At 46.2% G+C, this 25,350-nt stretch overlaps 1 protein-coding gene across 1 annotated transcript in view; it reads right to left on the minus strand.

Annotated features, from left to right (window-relative positions):
• The window catches only part of KDM4C (lysine demethylase 4C), an 865,731-nt gene extending 842,015 nt beyond the window's left edge, over nucleotides 1-23,716 (minus strand). Inside the window, exons 1-2 of the mRNA XM_030194306.1 lie at nucleotides 23,469-23,716; nucleotides 5,890-6,057 (exon numbers count right to left, since the gene is read on the minus strand). Coding sequence (XP_030050166.1) covers nucleotides 5,890-6,033 — 144 coding nt within the window. The 5' untranslated portion in view covers nucleotides 6,034-6,057; nucleotides 23,469-23,716. The remainder of the gene's footprint in view (nucleotides 1-5,889; nucleotides 6,058-23,468) is intronic.
• Nucleotides 23,717-25,350: the final 1,634 nt, after the last annotated feature.

Consider the following 25,350-nt stretch of genomic DNA (forward strand, 5'->3'; position numbering starts at 1 on the left):
CAGTCTCATCAAAAGGAAACAGATTCTAGAAGTCCTGAAAAGGAACATATTGATATAGCATTACTGCAAGAAACTAAGCTTACCCCAGAGGAATCTCAAGTTAAAAAGAGGGAGAAATCTATTTTTCATCGGGGGACTCCAAAAATTAAAAAAAAAAAAAAAAAAAAAAAAGAGGCATAGTTTATTCTGTTCAGGAACACCTTGCCATTTATTTTACAAGAATCTAAAGCAGATAAGTAGGGGACAGTTATTTGGATTAAAGGTAGAGTAGATGATGTGAATCTTGCAATTCTAAACTTATACACCCCAGTGGCATCCGAACACCAATTTTTTGAGAAAGCATTTAAAAACTTTCTACCACCTGGGGATGGGGTCTTCCTTGTCAAAGGGGATTTTAATTGCACTATTGGGCCTTTGGACTCCTCACACAAGAATTCTAGACGTTACACCAAAGACAGTAACACAGTAAATGACAGCAGATAAATACCCTTATGGTCCACCCAGTCTGCCCAACAAGATAAACTCATTTTACGTGGTTATATGTATACCCGAGTTTTATTTGTCCTTGCCATTCTAAGCGCACAGACCGTAGAAGTCTGCCCAGCACTAAGCACCTTTATACCCTTCTGGCTAAATGGAATTTGGTGGATAATTGGAGGGAACAAAACAAGACTACTTGGAACTATATTTATTATTCAGCTCAACATCAGTCCTATTCAAGGTTAGACTACTTGGTGGGTTTGGTTTACCAATTGGCGGAATGGGCAGACCTGGGGTTTCATCCTATAGTGATGGTGGGATCCTGGCAGAGGGTGGGGTTTAAGGCCTCTAAATATGCTTGGAGGGCTAAAGTGCAATTGTTAGCACAACCAAATATTCAAAACCACAACCAAATATTCAAAATTGGTTACAATCGGAATGAGTACAATATCTTTCTTTTAATGATATGACTGAGCTCTGAGCACGAGGTTGGGACATAGGCTTCGTGAATTCCTGAGGGGGATGCACATGGACAGGTGTCAATATCGAGTTTACATAGAGCTTTGGTGTCACTCAGTCCCCCCACCCCCGTACCTATGAGATACTCAAAGAGACATGGAGCAAAGACCTGGGATACCAGTTGAAAGGAATAAATTTTGCAAAATTGATAAAAGATAAATCAAAACAAGTGGGTGGGGCAGAGTTGCAGGAGAGTCAATATAGGGTAATCCATAGGTGGTACATAACACAAACTCAAGCAGCAAGAGCAGGATGGATATCTGATGCCCAATGTCCTAAGTGTCATAGAGACAGTAATATCTTTTTGCATGCATTTTGGAGATGTGATAGAACAAAACTATTTTGGAGAACGATACAGAAATACCTTGAACACCTTTCAGGGCAAAGATTGCTCCCCTCCTGGAGAGGAGTGCTTTTGAACAAAAGTGATGCTTACGGGATTTCAGACAAAAATCTGGAGTTATTCTTATGCAAGGCACATGCAGTGGGGGAAAATGTATACTTAGACACTGGATGCAAGTGGATCCACCCTCCTTTTGGTACTGGAGAAATAGGCTGCATGAATTAATGCTCTGGGAGGCCAGGGCGGCCTACGGTAATCCAAAGAAAAGAAAGAAGTTTATCAATATATGGACTAAGTGTTTGCAAAATATCTCCCATAAAGCAAGAAGTGCTGTGCTCAATAAATTTGGAACGCCCTAGCAAATGGGGAGCCCAGTAGACATGCACTCCATGCTTTAGATTGGTAAAGTCCTGTAATAGACCTTGGAAGGAATAGGTACCATGAAGTAAGATCAATGTGAAGATGCTAAGGGGGGGGGGGTAGAGGGGGAGAAAATGGTGTAAAATATTGATGATGCAGTTAAGATGTATGTATACAACTATGACATGTTATTACGATCACAAAGTGTTTGACTTTATTGATTCTGTTCGAATGTTGAATCATCAATAAAAATCGTTGAAACTTAATGATATGACTGAGGTCTCCCCTCATTCAGTATGGGAGGCTGTTAAGGTTTACATAAGAGGGTTGCTTAAGGGAGCCCACCTGAAAAAGAGAGAGAGAACAGTGAAAGGAGGCCTTGTTAGTTGAAATTGCCTCTCTTCAGAATATTCACACAAGCACTGGAAGTCCTGTAGCCCTGGGGAAACTTGCCAATGCAAAATACCAACTAGATCTGATAGAAACACACCACATGGAGTATCTATTGGCACGAGCAAAATGTCAATATTTAGAACATAATAAATCGGGTAAGCTTTTAGTTTGGTAGCTTAAGAAGCAGAGAGATTCCAGGTGGGTGCAATCTTTAAAACATTTGGAGGACCATAGTACCTTTTCTAACCAGGCTACAGCAGTTGAATTTAAGAAGTTCTATGAGCATCTGTATGTACCAGATAGCCTAAGATAGTCACTCACAGCAGGTTCTTTCTCTTCCTCAGTTCTCCAAATCGGACCAGTTATGGCTAAATAGAGATATTCAAGAGGGGGAAGTGAAGGAAGCTATTAAGGGCTTGAAGCCTGACAAAGCAGCGGAAGACAATGGTTTTCCTGCAAACCATTAGTCCCAGTTTTAGCCCCTTTTTTGGCTAAATTATTTAACTCTACTAGGGAGGAGATTCCGCTTCCCAGCAGCATGTATAAAGCGAAAGTAGTGATACTTCCTAAACCCGGTAAAGATGCCTCACTGTGTGCCACCTCCTTCTGCCCTACTGCACTTTTAAATACCAACAAGAAATGTTTTGCTAAAGTATTGGCATCTAGATTGGAAAGTTACCTGCCTAAAATTGGTGCACTGTGATCAAATCGGGTTTATACATGGTAGATTGCAAGGGGATAATGTCCGGAGGGTGGTTAATTTGATACCCCAGATTCAGCAGGACAAGCTTAAGGCTGTGTGTGTGGTCATCAATGCTGAAAAAGCATTCAATAGGGTTGAGTGAGAGTTTCTTTTCATGGTAATGCAGAAGATGGGGTTTGGAGGCAAATATGATCAATGGGTTTGATCTCTGTATGTGACCCTCTCTAGTCAAATCATGGTAAATGGAGAGGAATCTGAGCCTTTTCAGGTAGGGAGAGGGGTCAATCAAGGTTGCTGAATGTCCCCACTTCTATTTACTCTCATCATAGAGGCACTGGCACAGGGAATTCGGCTTAATCCTTTGATTAAAGCGATCCTGAAAGAACAGCAGGAACATAAAATTTTGCTCTATGCTGATGATAATTTGCTTTTTGTTAAAAACCCTAGGACCTCGTTGACCCTTTTGCTGAAAGAGTTAGAGGAGTACTCTGCCCACTCAGGGTATAAAAATTAATAAAGAAAACTGAGGCCCTGCTTTTTAATAGCACTAAAGAAGATGAGCTGAAGGATATTCCGTTCCAAGTAATCACAAAAGGCTTTCCTTATCTGGGAGTTAAGTTATCAGGGAGAGTTCAAGATCTTTTTCGATTTAACTATCTGCCACTAGAACACTCTACTAGAACCTTGCTAGGAGAGTGGATGGACCTTGCACTTTCCTGGATGGGCAGGGTAGAGGTAATGAAAATGATGATAGTTCCTAGATTTTTATTTTTCCAACTTCCATTAGTGTTACACAGATCTTTGTTTCAGAAATGGAAGACTTTGGGGTGGAAAGAGACCTAAGATTAGTTTGGCTAGATTAACTCTTATGCGGGAGACTGGGGGCTTGAGCTTCCCGAACTTATGGTTTTATTATAAAGATGCAGCTCTCCGAGCTTTGAAGCACCACCAGGATCGCCCAGTGGAAAAGTTGTGGGTATCCCTTAAAATATATCACATAGCTCCTTACTCCATTCATGAATATGTGTAGAGGAGGCAGCAAAGGGAGTTACTGGGGGAGGGGGGTCATTCACATTTCCCCATGTTTTGTTAGATGCCTCAAGTAAACGCTGGATTGAGGTGAAGCATTTTCTGTAGGTTTCAGGGATGTTCCACCCCCACAGTCTTAAGAGATTATATACCTTTTGCCACCGAGTACTTCAACCACTTGCAGCATTGGTTGGAGCTACTAGATCTGCCCCATTGTAGAGATGTGTGCCCCTCGGGGGTCATTCCCTCACTATCTCATCTGCAAGACCTGCTGGGTTTAAAAATTCTCTTTTTTCAGTACTTTCAGTTTAGAGATGTTTTACAACACCCACTGAAACGGGCTTATTTATTTTGTAAACCACATAATCTGGAAACCCTTTTATTTAATTCGGTTAAAATTTTGTCCTGCCTTTATACAGCCCTTTCTAAACTCAGCCCAGTCCTAGAGCCCCTGCATGAAGAACGCTGGGAAAAATGGTTGGGGGTTCACTATGAAAGGGAGGACTGGTTACTGATCTATGATTATGTGCATAGATGCTCAACAGTCTCTAATTATCAACAGCTGAAGTTCATGCTGGTTTTGACACTCTACTGGTATCTTGCTAGAATACAAGGTCCTAGGGCACAGTCTACTGGGGCTCAACTTTGCTGGAGAGGATGTGGGGCTATGGAATGTTTTCAGCACTTGTGCGGGAAGTGTCCCTGTAGTCAAAACTTCTGGAGCGCAGTGTGGCATCAGTTGCAGACCTGGTGCCAGTATGGGTAGACATTTGGTCCGGAGGTGTGTCTATTGGGAAAAATCCCAATGCCATGGACTGGCTCCTTATCTGAACAAATGATCTTAATTCTGCTCTTGGCAACTAAGATGACCATTGCCAGGACATGAAAAGAAACTACTACGACTCCTTCTCTCTGGTTGCGTGTATGTGCAGAGCTGCGGAAGTATGAGAAGATTACATAGTAAATGACGGCAGAAAAAGACCTGCATGGTCCATCCAGTCTGCCCAACAAGACAAAATATGTGCTACTTTTTGTGTATACCCTACTTTGATTTGTACCTGTCCTCTTCAGGGCACAGACCGTGTAAGTCTGCCCAGCACTATCCCCGCCTCCCAACCACCAGCCCCGCCTCCCACCACTGGCTCTGGCACAGACCGTATAAGTCTGCCCAGCACTATCCTCGCCTCCCACCACCGGCTGGCTCTGCCACCCAATCTCGGCTAAGCTCCTTAGGATCCATTCCTTCTGAACAGGATTCCTTTATGTTTATCCCACGCGTGTTTGAATTGTTACCGTTTTCATTTCCACCACCTCCCGCGGGAGGGCATTCCAAGCATCCACTACTCTCTCCGTGAAAAAATACTTCCTGACGTTTTTCTTGAGTCTGCCCCCCTTCAATCTCATTTCATGTCCTCTCGTTCTACTGCCTTCGCACCTCCGGAAAAGGTTTGTTTGCGGATTAATACTTTTCAAATATTTGAAAGTCTGTATCATATCACCCCTGTTTCTCCTTTCTTCCAAAGTATACATGTTCAGGTCATCAAGTCTCTCCTCATATGTCTTGTAAGGCAAATCCCTTAGTTGCCATGCATGGGCAGAATATGCAGTTTGAAAGCACATGGCCAGTTGTTTCTTGCTAAGCTCTCCTCTGTTACAATATGATTTCGTTTTTTATGGTATGTCTAAGTTTGCCACACTCTCTCAGTAGTTGTACTCTTGTTATAGACATGGGGGGGGGGGTGAGTGCCCTAAGGAAATATTGAGGAGTTATGCTGTGTACGAGAGATTACAAAGAACTCTACCATTGATGTCTGTATTTGATACTGCCTGTGTAATTGACACTGATTCGATGTTTATTAACTCCTGTTTAAAATTTCAATAAACATGAAAGATGCAAAAAAATATTTTTGAAGATTATTTAAATTTCTACTTATGCTAAAGGATCCCACTGTGTCTTCCATTTCCAATCAAACCAGAATCATTCTTCCATTTCTCAGCAGAAGCCATTTCTTCAGAGAATTTTTTTTTTTTTAGTACTGTATAAAATACCCACAATTTTTACCTTTGCCAGACCTGCTCGATGTGCACCTTTCATTTCCATGTGCACTAAATACTTGTTGAAATCCCTGAACTCTTCCAATGTAGGCCTGAAGGTCAGGATTTTGCAGCTTGGGTTTGAAGGACTGTTCGAACACTCTGCAGCCATTGTGACAAAACACCAACTTAGTGCCTATTTAAAAAAAAAAAAAAAAAAGAATAAATACAAAATGAAATTGCATGTCCCTCTAGAATAAAGCTAATTTTCAAAGCCAAGATCCTACTTGATATGTTGCAATTTGAAGAGATTAAAATAATGTTTCTATTCCTACACAAAATGCAATGACACTGTATAATGCTTTTATAGTTCATGGTTTAAATAGACTTAATATACCCCTTTCCTATTAAATAACAAGGAAGTTTACAAATGTTGCTAGTTTAGATTTTTAATGAAATAAACATGTTAATTGGTGATAATCAATTAGTACTCAATTAATCAACATTAAAAAATCAGAAATAAAGATTCACCCTGCTGTATAATATATTTGGAAAAGATTCCTAAGTGGATTCACTTGATTTCCAAAAGCCCTTTCATATAGTTTTTATATGTTAAAAAGCAGCTGTTACTAAGTATACATTATGATCTTTATTACAATATGCATGAAGTCCATTATTTCATCTTGGATACAAAGTTAGTCCACTTATTTATGCAAAGAACATCTGAAATAAAAGCACAAGAAATGTACTGAGTTTATGAGATATCATTATGAACAAGAAACTAAAAAGGTTTACCCACATTCCCAAACAAAAAGAGAGCAGAAATATCCCCCTACTAACAGTCCACAGAAACAAAAACAAGAGTGGGCAGACCAATGTGGTTCCAAAACTAGTGGCTTATTGAAGGATGACAACTAAAATGACTCAAAAAACTCATTCAGAACCACACACCAATGATCAAGGAACTGTTGGCTTTCAAGATACATAGGGCATTAGAAATGTGCAACCCACAGGAAATTTTTTTGCACAGCAATACTTTACAATGGCAAAAAATGTAGTTTGTTGTGTATCACATTCTTCCTGATTGCAACAATCTCAGTACATTTCTGAAGTAATGTATCCTCTAAGTTGTGGGGTTCTTCTTCTTCCTCTTCTGTAGAGAGGATCCTGCAACAGCTGATTCAGGTGTTCTTCTGAAAAACTTAAAACACTGTCCCACTGTTGGAATCACATGGTCTACTTCAGTGAGTGAAACACAGAACAAAAAGAGAGCATAAGTGTCCCCCTAGTAATAGTCCACAGAAACAAAAACAAGGGAGGGGGCAGACCAATGTGTTTCCAAAACTAATGGTTTATTGAAGGATGACAATATTGTAGTAGTAGTAGTAGTATAATGGTAGAAAAATTTAGCTCATTCAGTATCATGCTGTGGGTTGCACATTTCTAACGCCCAATTATGTATCTTGATAACCAACAGAAAGAACCACCGACTGATTGAGATGGAATAGCGAAACCACCTTGGGAAGAAAAGATGGCACACTTGGAGCTCTACCATGTCCGAGAACAACAACAAAAAGAGCTCTCTATAAGAAATGGCCTGAAGCTCCTACTAGATTCCTGGCAATGTGCGCCCCAGCCCTTCAGGCTGGCATCTGTCACCACTAGACACCAATCGAGGAGCGCCAGCGGCATTCCCCGCTGCAACATGCTGTCCGAGAGCCACTACTCCATACTGAGGCGGGCCGCAGGGAGCCAAGAAAGTCTGCACTGATAATCCTGAGATACTGGAGACCATCGTTGAAGTAGAGAATACTGTAGAGGTCTCAGGTGCACTCTCGCCCATGGCACCACTTCCAAGGTGGCCGTCATCGATCCCAAAAGCTGGACAATGTCCCAAGCTCGCGGGCGGAGCATCCTCAGGAGCAGACGGACCTGATTCTGAAGCTTGCACCGCCTTTGTTCAGGAAGAAACACATAGCCCGAGGCTGTGTCGAACCTGGCCCCCAAATATTCTAGAGATTGCAAGGGGGTCAGGTAACCTTTGGCCATATTGACGACCCAGCCCAGAGATTGAAGGACTGAAACCACTCTGGCTGTAGCTAGATGATTCTCTTTTTCTGAGTCTGCTCTGATGAGCCAGTTGTCTAGGTACGGGTGAACTCGGATACCCTCTCGCCTGAGAAAGGCAGCTACTACCACCATTACCTTGGAGAAGGTTCAGGGAGCTGTGGCGAGGCCAAAAGGCAAGGCCCGAAACTGAAAATGTTTTCCCAACACCGCAAACCGCAGAAACTTCTGGTGCGGGGGCCAAATCGGTATGTTCAAGTAAGCGTCTTTCAGGTCCAGAGACGTGAGAAACTCTCCTGGCTGTACCGCCGCAATGACGGAGTGCAGGGTTTCCATGTGAAAATGCCGCACTCTTAAGGACTTGTTTAGCTCTTTTAAGTCCAGGATCGGGCGAAAAGACCCGCCTTTTCATGGCACCACAAAGTAAATGGAGTAGCGGCCTAGACCTTGTTCGGCGGGAGGCACCGGGGTCACAGCCCCCATCTGGCACAGACTGTGCAGAGTCTCCTCTACCGCCACCCGTTTGCCAGCAGAACCGCATCAGGACTCCACAAACACGTCTCTCTGTGGCATCCCTCTCTGATCAGGTCCAAGACCCACTGATCTGCGGAGAATTTGGCCCACTCCTCGAAAAAGAGGGAAAGTCTTCCTCCGATGACAGGAAACGAGGAGAGGGCCAGCGCACAATCATTGAGAGGGTCGCCCCTGAACTCCAGGCCTTGAACCGGCAGCTGCGGAACGTTTGTACGAGCGAAGGAGTTTCTCTGCAGAAAGCGGGCACGCGAAGTGAACCCAGCAGCACGCCCCGGGCGGTACCTTCTAGCTTCACGGAAGCGAGGTCTGTAAGAGGAGCGGACCGCCTGACCCTTAGAGGAAGGCTTCGGCCTATCTTCAGGAAAGCGCTGAGGTTTAGAATCCCCCAGGCCTTTAACAATGTTTTCCAGCTCCTCACCAAACAGAAGGCCTTGAAAGGGCAACTTCACCAACCTTTGCTTAGAGGCCATGTCCGCCGCCTAATATCGTAGCCAAAGAGTGTGGCGAGCCGCCACTGCTACAGCCATTTGCTTAGCCGAAGCTCTGACTATATCATACAGGGCGTCAGACAAAAAGGACAAGGCCAACTCCATCCGCGGAGCCACTTCAGATAAGGTCTCCGCTCCATCACCAGGCTGTTCCACTGCCTGCTGTAACCAAGCCAGGCAGGCTCTAGCAGCATAACAACTGCATGCAGACGCCCAAACAGATAGACCTGCCAAATCAAAGGACCGCTTCAGAACTGAATCAAGCCTGCGGTCTTGAATATCCTTCAGGACAACACCTCCTTCAAAAGGGAGCGTAGTTCTCTTTGTCACAGCCGTGACCAGGGCATCCACTTTAGGCATCGCAAAGCGAGCCAAATGTTCCTCACTCAGAGGGTATAATTACCCCATAGCCCTGGCAAGCTTCAAAGGTCCCTCGGGGTCAGCCCATTGAGCCGAAATAAGCTCTTAGATGGAGTCATGCAAAGGAAAGGCTCGAGCAGGCTTTCTGGTACTAGCCATCCTTGGATTAACCGAGGCGGCTGTGCCACTCCCAGGATCTTCAATCGAGAGGGCTTGTAAGGCATCTGAAATAAGCGCTGGCAGCTCCTCCCGGTGGAAAATCCTCACCGCAGACGGATCATCAAGCTCCCGTGGCAATTCTGCACCTGACTCTGGCTCCTCAGCCCAAGAAGTTCTGCCAGACCCCTCAGAATCCTCATAGCCCGACCACGGGGGTGGGGGGGGGGGGAAGGGGGGTGCGCCACACTCAGAAGGGGAATTAGCCCTTCTGCGTTTATCAGGAGGATAAGAAACAGGCAAAGCCAACTCCAAAAGGCCAGGATCTACCGGGGGGGCAGGGAGAGGGTCCGAAGAGCCCTGTGGAAGAGCTCTTTTAAGCATGTATGCCCTATGCAGCATTAAAACAAAATCATGGGAGAAAACCGCTCCCTGACCGCCCGGATCCTGCCCAGGGCTATCAGCTCTATTATTAGCCTCGCTCAGAGGACCCCCCCACCCCGGATTCAGGGCTCTCCGTCGCAACGGAGGCCGCGCCATGTGGAAAATTCAAAATGGCGTCCGCTGCCAGCTCAGAGTGCGAAAGATCGCCGCTCGCCATGCTCGGGCCAGCTCTACTGTCTGTACAGCACGAATTACAGAGCCCCGCTGCTGATTTGCGCTTGCCACATTTAGAACAGCGCTTTACAGTCTCCGCAGCCATCGCCGAAAACGGCAGTAAAATTCAAAAATGGCGGTTCGCGCCAAAAAAGTCCCAATCGCGAGCCCACCCCGGAGGAGTCAGAAAACACTCTTACCTCACTGGACCGAGTATCACAGCTCCGGTCCTGCAGAAGAATCTCAAGAAAAAAACCTCTTTTCCAAGATCGCTGCGCTAAAGCGCGACGCGACTTTAATTATTATTATTTTTTTTTAACGCTGTGAGGAAAGCAGAGGCAAAAGAGGTAAATAAAAACACTCCGGAGGCTCAGATAAGTGGGAAAGGCAGGGAAAGGCGAACCAATGTGCCTGCATCCACTGAGTGGGAAAGGACAGGGAAAGGGCTGACCTATGTGCCTTCAAAGTGAAGCTGCTATAGCCTCTAACACCCCCGCTAACAACTGGCAAGCCAGGAGCCACCCCCAGGCAGATTTTGATGGAGCTCGAAGAAGCTGCAGCCACACTGCTTGGGGAGATAGAGAATACTGAAGAGGCAGTGGAGCTAGCTGGCCATGAGGCACTGAGAAAAGTTGAATGCTCTCTATCTCCCCCTGCTGCTTGATGGACACAACCCATACGTAATGGCTTCATCTGCTTGATGACAAGGAAACAGATGATTCAAACACCAGAACGCATTAGACATCTGCAAATAACGAAGGAGAACCGAACATTCAACAGTCAAAGCCTCTGGATAAGCCATCCTCTGAAATGAAAGAAGAAAGCGAGGAGATGAAATGCCAAGATGACCTTTGGTAAGAAGGGTGGGACCATACGTAAGGTCACTCCAGACTAAGAAAACTGAAGAAATGGATCTCAACACGACTGTTGGATCTCCAAAATCCGATGCGCTGACACCATAGCCACGAAAAGAATACCACTTTCAGGGTAACATCTTTATCTGAAGCCCTGCACAAAAGGCTTGAAAGACACCTTCTGCATAGGTCTAAGCAACAGATTCAGGTTCCAGGCCAGGCATGGACGGCGAAGCAGAAGACGAAGGTGAAGAACCCCTAGCAAAAAACACCCCACATACAGATGAGCCGCAAGGGAAGAACCCGACACACTCTCCTTTAGCAGGCTACAGCTGCCACTTGAACTTTGAGAGAATTATAGGTCAAGCCCTTCTGCAGATCATTCTGTAGGAAGGTAACATCTGCGGCACCAACACCCGCAACGGTGACTATGTGCGACCACACACTACGACGCAAAGGTACGCTACACCAGAGCATATGCCATCGTAATAGACCACGTCCAAGCCTGAGGCAAAGTAGCTATCAATGAGAATGAACAGCTCTTCCTCCTCAATCTCGATCTCTCAAGAGCCAGGCCATAGGACCAAAGCAGAAGGGATCCTCCACCTGAACCAAACCAAGATGCAGAAGGTCTGGAAGAACTAGAAGTCGCAAGGGTGGCTGCACCAGAAGATGGACCAAGTCTGCATACCGAGTACTCTGTGGCCAATCCAGAGTCACAAGGATTACCAAACAAAGGACTGAAAACAAAGAAGCACTGACTCCGGCCAGGGCTGCAACAAGGAATGCAACCCTGCGGACCCAAGCTCTTGTCTTCTGCTAAAGAATCTAGCCACCTTGGCATTCATCCGGGTCGTCATCAAGTCGATCTCCAGCGTTCCCCAACTCTGGCAGATCTGGAGAAATGCCTCTGTGGACAGCTCCCATTCCACCGAATCCAGGAGATGACAACTGAGAAAGTCCACCTGCACATTTCAGTGGCTCACAATGTGCACTGCTAACAGATGCCGAACATGGGCTTTCACCCACTCCAGCAGGCTGCACACCTCATTCACTAGTGCTATACTCTGTCAATTGATGTACACCATAGCCATCAAGTTGTCCAACAGAATGCTAACCGCTTTGCCCTCCAGCAACTCCTGAAAGGCCTGTAAGGCGTTCACCACCGCTCGCAGGTCCAGCCAATTGATGGGCCACACTGCTACCATCACAGTCCAACACCCCTGTGCATATTGGTGGTGACAATGAACCCCCAACCCGATAGGCTAACATCCATTACCACCGTGACCTACTGCGGAGAAGCCAACGGCATCCCCCACTGCAAGTTGGAAGTCTCAAAGCCACCAGCCCATGCTGCACCCGGGTCAATCAAGGAAACTAGCACCAATACTGCTGGGGCATCGGCGATCATCACCGCAGAGGACACATGTGTGCTCTGGCCCACGGCACCACTTACAGAGTGGCCACCATACAGCCCAACACCAGGATCGGGGGCTCATCAACCGCAACAGACTGTGCACCTGAGAGATCAGCTTGACCCTCCAAGAACACCTGGCCTTGTGCCGTGTCGAACCTCACCCCCAGATAGTCCAAATTTGAGAAAGAACCAGGTGACTCTTCAACAAGTTGACAACCTAGCCCAGAGACTGCAAGAGCACAAGGACCCAAGTTGGTGGCCAGACGGCTTTCCTGCTCTGACGTCGCTCTGATCAACCAGTTGTCGAGATAGGGATGTACTTAGATACCTGCCTTCTCCTGGAAAGCCGCCACCACTACCATGACCTTGGAGAATGTGCGGGGAACAGTTACATAAGTACTGCCACACTGGGACAGTCCAAAGGTCCATCAAGCCCAGCATCCTGCTTCCAACAGTGGCCAATCCAGGTCACAAATACCTGGCAAGATCACAAAAAAGTTCAATACATTTTATGCTGTGTATCTCAGAAATAAGCAGTGGATTTTCCCCAAGCCATTTTAATAATGGTCTATAGACTTTTCCTTTAGGAAGCCATCCAAACCTTTTTGTAAACCCCGCTAAGCTAACCACCTTTACCACATTCCTTTGCAATGAATTCCAGAGTTTAATTACACGTTGAGTGAAGAAACTTTTTCTCAGATTCGTTTTAAATTAACTACTTTGTAGCTTCATCGCATGCCCCCTAGTATTTTTGGAAAGGGAAAATTAGGTTCTTACCTTGGTAATTTTCTTTCCTTTAGTCATAGCAGATGAATCCATTACGAATGGGTTGTGTCCACCTACCAGCAGGGGGAGATAGAGAGCACTGAAAACCATAGTGCCTCTTGGCCAGCTAGCTCCATCTGCCTCTCAGTATTTGAAGCTTCCAAAGCAGTGTTACACCACAAAGTAGAATAACATGAATTTTCCTCACAGCGAACGAACGTCCCAGAACAGGAGCAGTAATTCAAAGGAGGGACGAACTCAACCTCCTGTAACAGAACAGAAATCCTGAAGACTGTTTTCCAACTTCTCCCAATGAGGTAACATATCTACAGGAAAAGCTGAACCCAAAACAGCATTAATCAATCAATCAAACAATCAATCAAGGAGGGCTCATGGATTCACCTAATTTTCCCTTCCTTGTCATCAAACAGATGAATCCATTACGAATGGGATGTATCAAAGCAATCCCTAGATAGGGTGGGAACAGGCCACACCACGCACCAGCACTTGTGCTCCAAATGCGCATCCCACCTGGCAGCCACATCCAGCCTGTAATGTCAGGCAAATGAGAGCTTAGACACCCATGTCGCTGCACTACATATCTCTTGAAGAGAGAGTGCTCCAGTTTCAGCCCAAGAAGAGGAAATCGGTCTTGTGGAATGTGCCTTAAAGGCTTCAGGCGGAGGCCAGCCAGACAGCAGATATACTGAAAAAAAAGCTTCTTTGAGCCAACGAGCCAGAGTGGCTTTAGACACTGGAGACCCTCTGCAAGGACCTGACAACAATACAAAAAGGTGATCAGAGGTCCTGAAAGCATTTGGCATGCGCAGATTTTGCAACAGAGCCCTTCGCACATCCAGAAGGTGCAACTGCCCAAAAGATTCTGGAAACTCCTCTTTAGAAAAGGAGGGCAGGAAAATAGGCTGGTTTAGGTGAAACGCTGAAACCACCTTAGGCAAGAAGGAAGGCACAGTATGTACCATAACTCCGAACTCTGAGAATTGCAGAAATGGGTCTCGACAGGACAGCGCCTGGAGCTCAGACACCCATCTCACCGATGTAATGGCAACCAAAAAGACAGTCTTTAGGGTCGCATCCTTCTCCAAACCTCGCCTAAGCGGCTCGAAGGGCGAACACTGAAGGGCCTTTAAAACTAACCCCAGGTTCCAGGCCGGACAGGGAGCCCGCAGCCGAAGCACCCCTCTAAGAAACCGTGCCACATCCGGACAAGCAGCAGGGGAGAGGCCAGCCACCTTCCCCCGAAAACATGCTAAGGCTGCCACTTGAACATGCAGGGAATTATAGGCCAAGCCTTTTTGTAAACCATCCTGCAAAAAGTCAAGTATCGGCGAGACAGAAGCCCGCATGGGTGTAATCGCTTTAGCAGCTGTTTATTTTCTCACCAAACCTCAAACTGGCGCCAAATCCGGGCATAGGCAACGGAAGTGGAACGCTTGCGGGCCTGAAGGAGAGTGCAGATGACCTTGTTGGAATAGCCCTTGTCTCTCAATTGCGCCCTCTCAATAGCCATGCCGTAAGACCAAAGCAGCAGGCGTCCTCCATGGTTACCGGCACCTGTGACAACAGATTCGGTACCAGAGGCAAAGGAAGGGGAGCCTCCACCAGCATCCGTCGGAGGTCCGCATACCACGGCCGCCTGGGCCAATCCAGGACAATGAGAACCACCTCTCCTTGATGCAGCCGAATCCGCAGGAGTACTCGCCCTATCAAGGGCCAAGGAAGGAACCCATACAGGAGGCCCTGAGGTCAGGGTTGAGCCAAGGCATCCAACCCCGCCGAGCGAGGATCTCTCCGTCTGATGTCAAAGCACGGGACTTTGGCATTTGCGCCTGACGCCATAAGATCCGCTACGGGCATCCCCCATTTGGCACAGATCTGAAGGAACATGTCTGCCAGTTCCCACTCCGCTGGGTCGATTTGATGCCTGCTTAGATAATCGGCTTGCACGTTGCTCTGACCTGCAAAGTGAGATGCTGACAGAAACTGCAAATGTAGCTCAGCCCAGGGGCATATATGAGCGGCCTCTGCGGCCAGTGCTTGACACCGAGTGCCACCTTGTTGATTTATGTAGGCCACCGCTGTCATGTTGTCCGACAGAACTCTGACAGCCAGTCCCTCCAGGGTCGTGTAAAAGGCCAGAAGCGCCTGGAATATCGCTTTTAACTCCAAGCGATTGATGGACCACTCCGACTCCTTGGATGTCCAGAGACCCTGGGCATGCCTTCCCCTGCAATGTGCTCCCCAGCCCTTCAGGCTGGCATCTGTTACCGTCAGGCACCAATCGGGGAGCACTAGCAGCATTCCTCGCCGCAGCATGCTGTCTGAGAGCCACCACTCCATACTGAGTTGGGCCACAGGGAGCCACGTGAGTCTGCGCTGGTAATCCTGAGAAATTGGAGACCATCGTTGAAGCAGGGAACACTGCAGAGATCTCAGGTGCGCTCTGACCCATGGCACCACTTCGAAGGTGGCCGTCATCGACCCCCAACAGCTGGACTATGTCCCAAGCTCGCGGGCGAGGCATCCTCAGGAGCAGACGGACCTAGTTCTGAAGCTTGCACCACCTTTGCTCGGGTAGAAAGACAAACCCCGAGGCTGTGTCGAACCGGACCCCCAAATATTCTAGAGATTGAGAGGGGGTCAGGTGACTTTTGGGTATATTGACGACCCAGCCCAGAGATTGAAGTACTGAGTCCACTCTGGCTGTTACATGATGACTCTCTTCTGCAGAGTCCACTCTGATGAGCCAGTCGTTGAGGTTTGGGCGAACCCGGATATCCTCTCACCTGAGAAAGGCAACTACCACCACCATTACCTTGGAAAAGGTTCGGGGAGCTGTGGCAAGGCCAAAAGGCAAGGCCCAAACTGGAAATGTTTTCCCAACACCGCAAACCGGAGAAACCGTTGGTATGGGGGCCAAATAGGAATGTGCAAGTAGGCTTCTTTCAGGTCCAGAGACGTGAGAAACTCTCCTGGCTGTACCGCCACAATGACAGACCGCAGGGTTTCCATGCGAAAATGCCGCACTCTCAGTGACTTGTTGACTTCCTTTAAGTCGAGTATGGGCCGAAAAGACCCTCCTTTTCACGGCACCACAAAGTAAATGGAGTAACGGCCGTAGCCGAGCTCGGCGGGAGGCACAGGGACCACCGCCCCGAGGTGCAACAAGCCTTGCAAGGTCTCCTCTACCGCCGCCCGTTTGACGGCAGAGCCGCATCGGGACTCCACAAACACGTCTCTCACCGGGGCATTGAATTCTAATCTGTAGCCATCTCTGATCGGGTCCAAAACCCACTGATCTGAGGTCACCTTGACCCATTCCTCAAGAAAGAGGGAAAGACGTCCTCCAACTGCAGGAATCGAGGCGTGGGCTGGCGCACCATCATTGAGAGGGTCGCCCATGAACTCAAGGCTTTGAGCCGGCCGCTGCGGAACGTTTGTCCGAGCGAAAGGAGTTCCTCTGCTGAAAGCGGGCACTTTCTGAAGGGGAATTGACCCTTCTGCACTTGTGTTGCGGCCAGCTGTCTGGGGAAAAAACGCCTGATGGCAATCCCGGGCCGGTCTCCGCCGGAGGGGAACCAGGTATCAACGCAGAGTCAGACATCTGCGGCAGATCTCTTTTTAACATGAACGCTTTATGTAAAAGCAACACAAACTCAGGGGAGAAAGGCTCACCCTGGCCTCCCGGTTCCAATCCTGGGTAAGCAGCTCCTCTGGTAGCCTCCGTCCGAGGCTCCTCTCCGGCCTCAGACCCCTCCACACCTGCGGGGGTCGAGCCATGCGGTGCATCCAAGATGGCGCCCGCTGCTAGCTCCACCGAGTGGGAAGAAACATCGCTCGCCATGCTCGGGCCGGCCCTGACATCTGAAGAGCACGATTTACAGGGCCCCGCTACGGATCTGCGCTTGCCACAATGTGAACAGCGCTTAACAACCTCCGCAGCCATCGCCGAAAACGGCGGAAAATTCAAAATGGCGGATTCGCACCAAAAAATGTCCCGATCGCGGGCCCTCCCCGGAGGAGCTACAAGACTCTCTTACCTCACCAGACGGAGTCCCAGAGCTCCGGTCATGCTGCACAGACAGAAGGAAGCCTCAGAATAGCAGCGCTAAAAAGCGCGTCGCGATTTCTTTTTTTTTTTTTTAACGCTGTGAAGAAAGTTAGAGGCAACAGCTACAGAAGCACTCCGGAGGTTCAGAAGAGTGGGAAAGGCAGGGAAAGGACGAACCAATGTGCCTGCATCCACATAGAAGAGTGTGGGAACTTAACTATATGTATTGTTAAATAACTTACGGTTTTTAAAAGAGAAAGAATGTAATCAGATGTATTATTTCTAACTAATATTGAACAATAAGTATGTTTTCAATGAAATGATTTGACTATACACCATATTGGCCTTGAAGAAGCCAACCAGATGATCAATGTGGAATAACGAATTAGATGAGTAATATCTGGGGATAATCAGGTCAATACCACTTTTTTTTCTGTTTACTGTTTAATTGATCTCCTTGTCTTGTTTCACGCTCCCTATTTGGTGGTCTAAGGAAGAGAATAGAATTACCTGACTGAAATAATTCCTATTTATTACTTTCTCTGTATTTCCGGCAAGTTGTTTTATCACTTGTAAAAATTTAAGTGGTTATAAATAAAAAAAATAAAAAATTAAAAAAAAGTGTGGGAAAGGCAGGGATAATGCAAACCTATATGCCTGCATCCACATCGGGGGCCGGGTAAGGCAGGGAAAGGGCGAACCTATGTGCTAAAGTGGGCACCACCAGCCACAACACCCCTGCTACAACTGACCAAAGCACAGGAGCCACCCAGGCAGATTTCTAAAGAAGCTGAATAAGCTGCATCCAACCCTGCTGGGGAGATAGAGAATACTGAGAGGCAGATGGAGCTAGCTGGCCAAGAGGCACTATGGTTTTCAGTGCATTCTATCTCTCCCTGCTGGTAGGTGGACACAACCCATTCGTAATGGATTCATCTGATTGATGACAAGGAAAGTGCTATATTATAAAAATGCACTTGATATGTTTTATTATAAGTATTTTAAAAACCGATATTTAATAATGGGGGCAAAGATACCTTCATGTAGAAGTCCAGAGTCAGTCTAAATGTGCCAACATTGTCCAGTTCAGCACACTATTAGCAGCCAAGTTCATAAAAAGTAAATTACGTTCAATGGAAAATAAATCTGTTGGCTCACGCTGCTTGCTATGTGAATATTCCATCACTGTTTCATTATTGCTACCAAGTATTACATATTAAGTGCATTTGATTTAAACTCCTTTTTAATTTGTTTAGCCAGACCTCACATGCACATGGTATTGCTTTATAAACCCAAAGGTGAATCCTAAGGGTGGTGGAACAATTAGGTATAAACTTTGTTGTTTCTGACTTTACTTGTTTTGGATTGCTTTGGGTCCTGCTGATCTGTAGATCTGCTGCCTGGAACTTTGGAATATTTATTTATAGCATTTGTACCCCACATTTTCCCACCAATTTGCAGGCTCAATGTGGCTTACACTTGCCATAATGGCGATTGCCATTTCCGGGTAACAGAGTTACAAATGGTATAGCGTTAAGGTGCATACAAACATACATGGTACAGATCATGGTATGCTTACATACCATGTGCATACATACATGGTGAAGAAGAATATGGCAATGGGAAAACAAAATTTAAGTTTTGGATGTACTCTGTAGAAGTTGTTCTTTTGCAATGTGTGTATGAATGCCTGTTCTGGTGTACGCATGTAATAATATTTCAATAACTGTCTATCCTTATGGCTACGATTTCTGAACATGTGGCATCATTAAAGGATAGACTTTCAGATGCCCAGTTGGGTATATATGCTAATCTCAACTTTACCAAATGTTTCAAACATATCCATCTATTTGTTACCATGATACAACTGAATTAATATTATTCCATCTCACTATTTTCAAATATAAGCCACACTGAAACAGACTTTGCTTGGGATAATGTGTGAAAAAAAAAACCTTTATCCTTCACCTTTTAAGACACTGCCTATCCAGCTGGATGGTGAGGGCACAAGGAAAGCAAGTTTGGTCTAGTGAAGACTAACTCAAAATAACCTTGTTCCTTAGCTGGGCCCTAGTATTACCATATTGAAAATATGACCATACCGTGGTTATGTTCCACTAATAAGTTAAACAATTAACTGGCTTTCTTGAAAGGATTATATAACCTTTGGATGCATGACTAGGAACAAAAACATACTTGTTTATTTAATATCACAGTTCATCATGCACAGCCACAAAACAACCTTTTAGGGTGGATAGTGTTCACAATGAGCTCCTTTTATTATCAACCAGATAGAAGAGTTTCAGTTTTGGCACAGTCATCACAAGAACAAAATATAAGAAAACTAATGGCCTGCATTAGGGGCTTATAGCCCATTTAGTTATGTTAAATAAAAGAGATCAGCATGGAACAAAATATTTATTTTTATTTTGACTTTTAAAACCACTTGCTCCTGAAACATGCTCAAAACAGAATCACCCATTTCTGTATCTAAAAGGTAAACTTCTACAAAACAGATGACGATGTGATTTCATGTGCCCCAATGAAAGGAGAGTTTAATTCTACTTCCATTTAATTTCAATATATTCCATCATCTTTATAACACCAGGCTTCCCAAGGCAGATTACAACAGTTAAGATGAACACATCAGGAAATAGGCTATTCTTACTGAAATTTGGCCATCTGTATTGTATAGAACATTGTAGAAAAATGAGCACAAAATACAGAGAGTTTATAACTGCTTTTGCTACCAGCTACAATAATTTTTAAGCTTTTTTTTAAGGATATTCAATTTTCATTTCATGATATTTATATCTACATATGGGAAGCTTTCAAATAAATTTAAAATGTGTCAAATAAGTAAAAAAAAAAAAGTCTTTTGTCCTCCACCTTTTAAGGCACTGCCTATCCAACTGGAACAGCTTTTGACTTTTTACAGATGAACCATGCATAGACAGTCCCATATTTCTAATAATCTTTTGCTACTGTTTTCAATAGCGTTTGCTATTGTTTTGGATGTACTAAAACTGCAAAAAGCTCCACCTACTGGCTTCAGCTCATATAGGGGGTCTTTTACTAAAGCTTAGATTGTTATCTGCAGAAGGGCCCATAGGAATAAAATGGTCCCTGCTGCAGATAACTCGAGCTAAGCTTTGGTAAAAGACCCCCATAATGGATTTGACAGGTTCACTTTGAATCCTGTTTTCTTCAACCTCCTTGCTCCTAGCAGTAGTAAAACACAATACCTAGGCCAGTGATGGCGAACCTTTCAGAGACAGAGTGCCCAAACAGCAACCCAAAATCTAATTATTTATCACAAAGTGCCAACAGAGCAATTTAACCTAACAAGTACCGGTACTCATTATGGGCGGGGTCACCACATATGACTCCACCCCTATGATAGCCACACCCCTTACACCAGCCATGGCGCATATAAACAGACATCATTGAAACTATTATACTAGTATAGGAGAAAAAAATAACATGATTTTTTGTCATTATAAATTATTTCTGTAAGTTGTTACTGCTCCAGTATACCCAGTGCAAAATAAGACAGCAGATGTAGATTCTCAAATTGGACATATTCCAAACACTAAAATGAAAATAAAATGATTTTTTTCTACCTTTGTTGTCTAGTGATTTTGTTTTTCTATCCATACTGGTCCTAGTCTCTGATTCTGCTGCTCTCTATCTGTTCTCTTAACCCTTTCCATTTATTTCTTTACTTTCCTCCTTTCTTCTTCATTTCTTATGCAGTTTTTCTCCTCCCTGCCCTCCAGCCATCCATGTCCAGCCACCCTCCTCTCCCCTCCAACCACCCATGTCCAGCCACCCTCCTCTCCCCCCTGCCCTCCCCTCCAGCCACCCTCCTCTCCCCCTGCTCTCCCCTCCAGCCACCCATGTCCAGCCACCCTCTTCTCCCCCCTGCCCTCCCGCCCGCCCTCCCTCCCAGCACCAGGCAGGCCTCCCACCCACCCACCCAGCACCAGGCCTCCCTCCTACCTAGCACCAAGCAGGCCTCCCACCCATCCAGCACCAGGTGGCAAGCCTCCCTCCCTCCCACCCAGCACCAGGAATCCGTCTCTCCCTCCCACCCAGCATCAAGCATCACTTCCTTCCTCCCACCCAGCACCAGGCTGCCCGAGCACCGCCCGCCCTCCGAATAAAAGTCATACTTGGTCGGAGTTAAGATGGTGTCGGCAGCGTCAGTGAAAAGCGTGCTGGCTCGGCGCGCCTTCAGCCTTCCCTTCTGTCTCTCATTTCCTGTTTCCGCAAGGGCGGGACCAGAGCTTGAGAGACAAGAAGAAGGCTGAAGGCGTGTCGAGCCAGCACGCTTTTCACTGACGCTGCCGACGCCGCCTTAATTCCCACCAGGTATGACTTATTCGGAGGGGGGCTGGAACTGGCTGAGGCGACGGCATGCGTGCCATAGGTTCGCCATCACTGACCTAGGCCCATGGGAAACTGTAAAATCTATCCTTTGAAATCTGTTGACAGTGACATCTAGTGGCTCCATAAATTATCACACTTGCTTTCATTATTATTTCCAAGTCACCAAAATGTTCAGACACTGCATCATTCAAACCACACAACCACTCCAAGTTGAAGACAACATAGATAGCAAGACACAAAAACACAATGTGACTACTGATACAAAACACAGACAAATACATAGAGAGGGTTTGGAAATAATTAAAGTCATGCTCTGCACTCTTTCCCCACTTATCACTATAACTAACTTCTAATAGTTTTTGATCTTGAGAAGCTGTACAACTTTTATTATCAGCGCTTTCTTTACTAAGAAGATCCTTTAATCTCCTTCTCCTTTTCAATTATTCAGCATGTATTTACAATTTAGTTAAGCAGTTTGCACCAGTCTTGAAATCCAAAGGTGGCCAGTTCAAATCCCACTGCTGCTCCTTGTGATCTTGGGCAAGTCACTTAACCCTCCATTGCCTCAGGTACAAACTTAGATTGTGAGTCCTCCTGGGCCAGAGAAATTTCCAATGTACCTGAATGTAACTCACCTTGAGCTACTACTGAAAAAGGTGTGAGCAAAATCCAAATAAATAAAATAAATACTGATAAAGAGCAAAACACCTGTTTTGTTTTGTATATCTATAATCATACAAGGAGCTTGCAAAACATACATTAGCATGAATCTCAGAAAATTAAAAAAAATTAGAAGCAGCAAAGAAAACAAAACAAATAATTGTCTAACTATGAAGTAAATGAAACTTTTTCATTTTAATTTTAGGACCTAATGAGGGTTTGGATAAAAGAGGGAGGAAAGCAAAACAGCAAGATAATCCGAGTTTTTTTGTTCTCCTTTTACGTTTCCTGATTTGCCATAGATAAAATATTTCAACGATATATCTCTGCAATAACTTATTTCTTGGGTATTGTACCAAATGTACAAAGGGATGCCCTGTTAGAACTATGCGCAAACGTTCGCACTGCCATGAAGATAAATACAGCGCTAACAACTTTAAACCACACCAGAGTTACTGTACCATCGGACAGACAGAATATCACAAAAAATAACGTCTGTCCTCCACCAAATCGCATGCAATACACTTCACTTGCATTTGCACGCTTCTAAGTTTACAGATAGCAACCTTAAAGAAAATAAAATTAGACTTCCTGCGTTCGTGCAGGCCGCAGCAAAACACATCGTGTATTTATTATGTTATAGACACGAGCTACATTACAAACTAAAATCAAGGCGTAATATTTTGACCACCTGGTACATACTAAAGGAATCATCAGCCTCCCTACACTATGCCGAAAAATGATGGCAACTTTACTAGGGGTTTCGCCCTTACGTTTACATGGGTTGTGGAAAGCTCAAGACAAGAGCACATCTTCCCCCCTACTATGCTGTCAACTCAAAGGGCCGAGCCAAGTCAACCCCCAAAATTGCCAGCATAAGCATCCGCAGGGGAGCGGACACACCCCCCTCTGTGGGGCTCCCCAGCACAGGGTATGCGCATCCCTGGGGCAGATAGTTGTTAGTAAACATCTGGAGCTCGAACGAGGATGCTGGGTGCAGGCCCTGCTCTACGGGCTACCACTCACCCACCAGAGGAGTTGCACCAACAACAGCAGACATGGGCAAAGGAGAGGAAAACTGGAAGGAAGGGAAGAGAGTTACCGTAGGAGTGGGGTGGGGAAATACTCCCTCTCTCCTAGCCGGGGAATTACACGAAATGAGCAACTACCTGCTCCCAGTTTATACGAACCGACTCGCACCCCTCCCTCCCCCAGTGTAAATTACACTTTTCACGTTTGAGTTACCTGCAGAATGGAGGCGGCACCGGTGGCAGTGAACAATACGAAGCCCAGGCTCCGAACCGTCCGTCACCGCCTCCTTTTCTCTCTGATTTTCTGTTACACTCGCTACTGCTATCCTGCGTGGCGTGGGTGACAGCTGTTTGCCGCACATGCGCGCTCCTCATGCCAATGGTCTCTCGTCCTCTCCGGCACATTTATCGATTCTGCTTTACAAACTCTTCGGAGAGTCCGGACCCCTGTTGTCTGAAGTAAAAGACAAGCCACGACCGGCAGCGCATGCGCCAAATTCTTCAAGCTCATTGGGAAAGGGAAAAGGTATGGGGGAGGGGCGTGATGATACGCTGTTGAGAGACGAACCGTAGGAGACCCGTCATCCTCAAGCCAGGCTCGCGCATTTCTGGAAACCATGGAAACGGGGGCAAGAACTTATGACGGGCAAGTAGTAGTAATGGCCTGGGAGTGGGACTCGGGCAGCGAATGGCGGCCATCTTGTGGATGGCAGAAAGTGTGCCTTGCATATGTATCGCAGAACTTTATGAACGAGTTGGTGGAACATTCATTTCCTTCTCCGTGAGAAAATCAAAACCACAAGTATTGTTGCTAACTTTTCCATGCCCCAAAAACTGGACATCCAACATACTTGAGGATGGAGAGGGAGGGGACATGCTGAGCAGTGCTCCCTCCGGAATCTGCAGACGAGGAGAGTGCTAATGGCAGTTGACTTGTAATGCTTTCATTGCTTAGAGAACTTCTATATTATCCGGTTACAGGAAGTTCTACAGTTCTAACAGCCACATCATTATGCATTCTAAGCACAATTCTATAATCGAGACACCAGCTAGCATTTACATGTTATGTGCCTGCCTAGGATCCTAGCATTTTATGTATGTGTGCACACATAGGACTGCTCTTACCAATGGGCAAAAGTAGAGATGCCAAGTTACTCAGTTCCAGGCTTAAAATTTGGGACAGTCCTGGATTTCTAAACACCTTATCCTGGTGCATTATGGGACTTGTCAGCACAGGTTTTAATGTATAGGATATGGCAAGTCCCACAGTGTTTTGGGTTCTAAGTTCAAAACAACAACCGTCCTAAAATCTCCAGCCTGGAACTGGATAACTTGGCATCTCTGCAAAAGAGGCAGCTGCCCCAATCCCCTGCATAAATGGAGCCCAGCAACCCAGTTGCCCATTCGTAAATTTAGCCGAGTCTGATCTGTCTTTCCCCTCTCCTTCCTCCCTCCCTCGGATTCTCAAAAAGTGACTTCAGCAGCAGCAGCCTCCCTGATGCGTCTCCTCCGATACAACTTCCTGTTTCCGTGTGAGTGGAATTCAGCAGAGGCAAGGCCTCCAGGCTGGCCAAAAGCAGCTAGTCCTAATCACTGCCACTGCTGGCGTCCACATTTTTAAGAACTGCAAGGAAGAGGAAAGAACAGATGCTGAACCCCTGGAGGAGAGGGAGGGGGGGAGAGTGGAAGGAGATGGAGAGATGCTGGACCCACAGGGAGAGGGGAGCAGAATAGGGGGAGGGGGAAGAGTGGAAGCAGATGGAGAGATGCTGGACCCATAGGGAGAGGGGAGCAGAATAGGGGGAGGCAGGGTTGCCATATAAAAAAAAAAATTCCCACACAAAACCGCTCGAAACCCGCCCAAAAACTGCACACACCCCACCCCCGACGTCATCACCCCGCCCCTTCCGTCATCACCCCACCCCCGCCGTCATCAACCCCGCCCCTTCCATCATCAACTCCGCCCCTGCTGTCATCAGCCCCACCCCTTCCGTCATCACCCCGCCCTGCCGTCATCAGCCCCGCCCCCACCGTCATCACCCCGCCCAATACATCACCAAACCCCGCCCAAAACGTCACAAACCCCGCCTCTGTCG

This window comes from Microcaecilia unicolor, chromosome 2, assembly GCF_901765095.1.
Source record: "Microcaecilia unicolor chromosome 2, aMicUni1.1, whole genome shotgun sequence".
Classification (NCBI taxonomy): domain Eukaryota; kingdom Metazoa; phylum Chordata; class Amphibia; order Gymnophiona; family Siphonopidae; genus Microcaecilia; species Microcaecilia unicolor.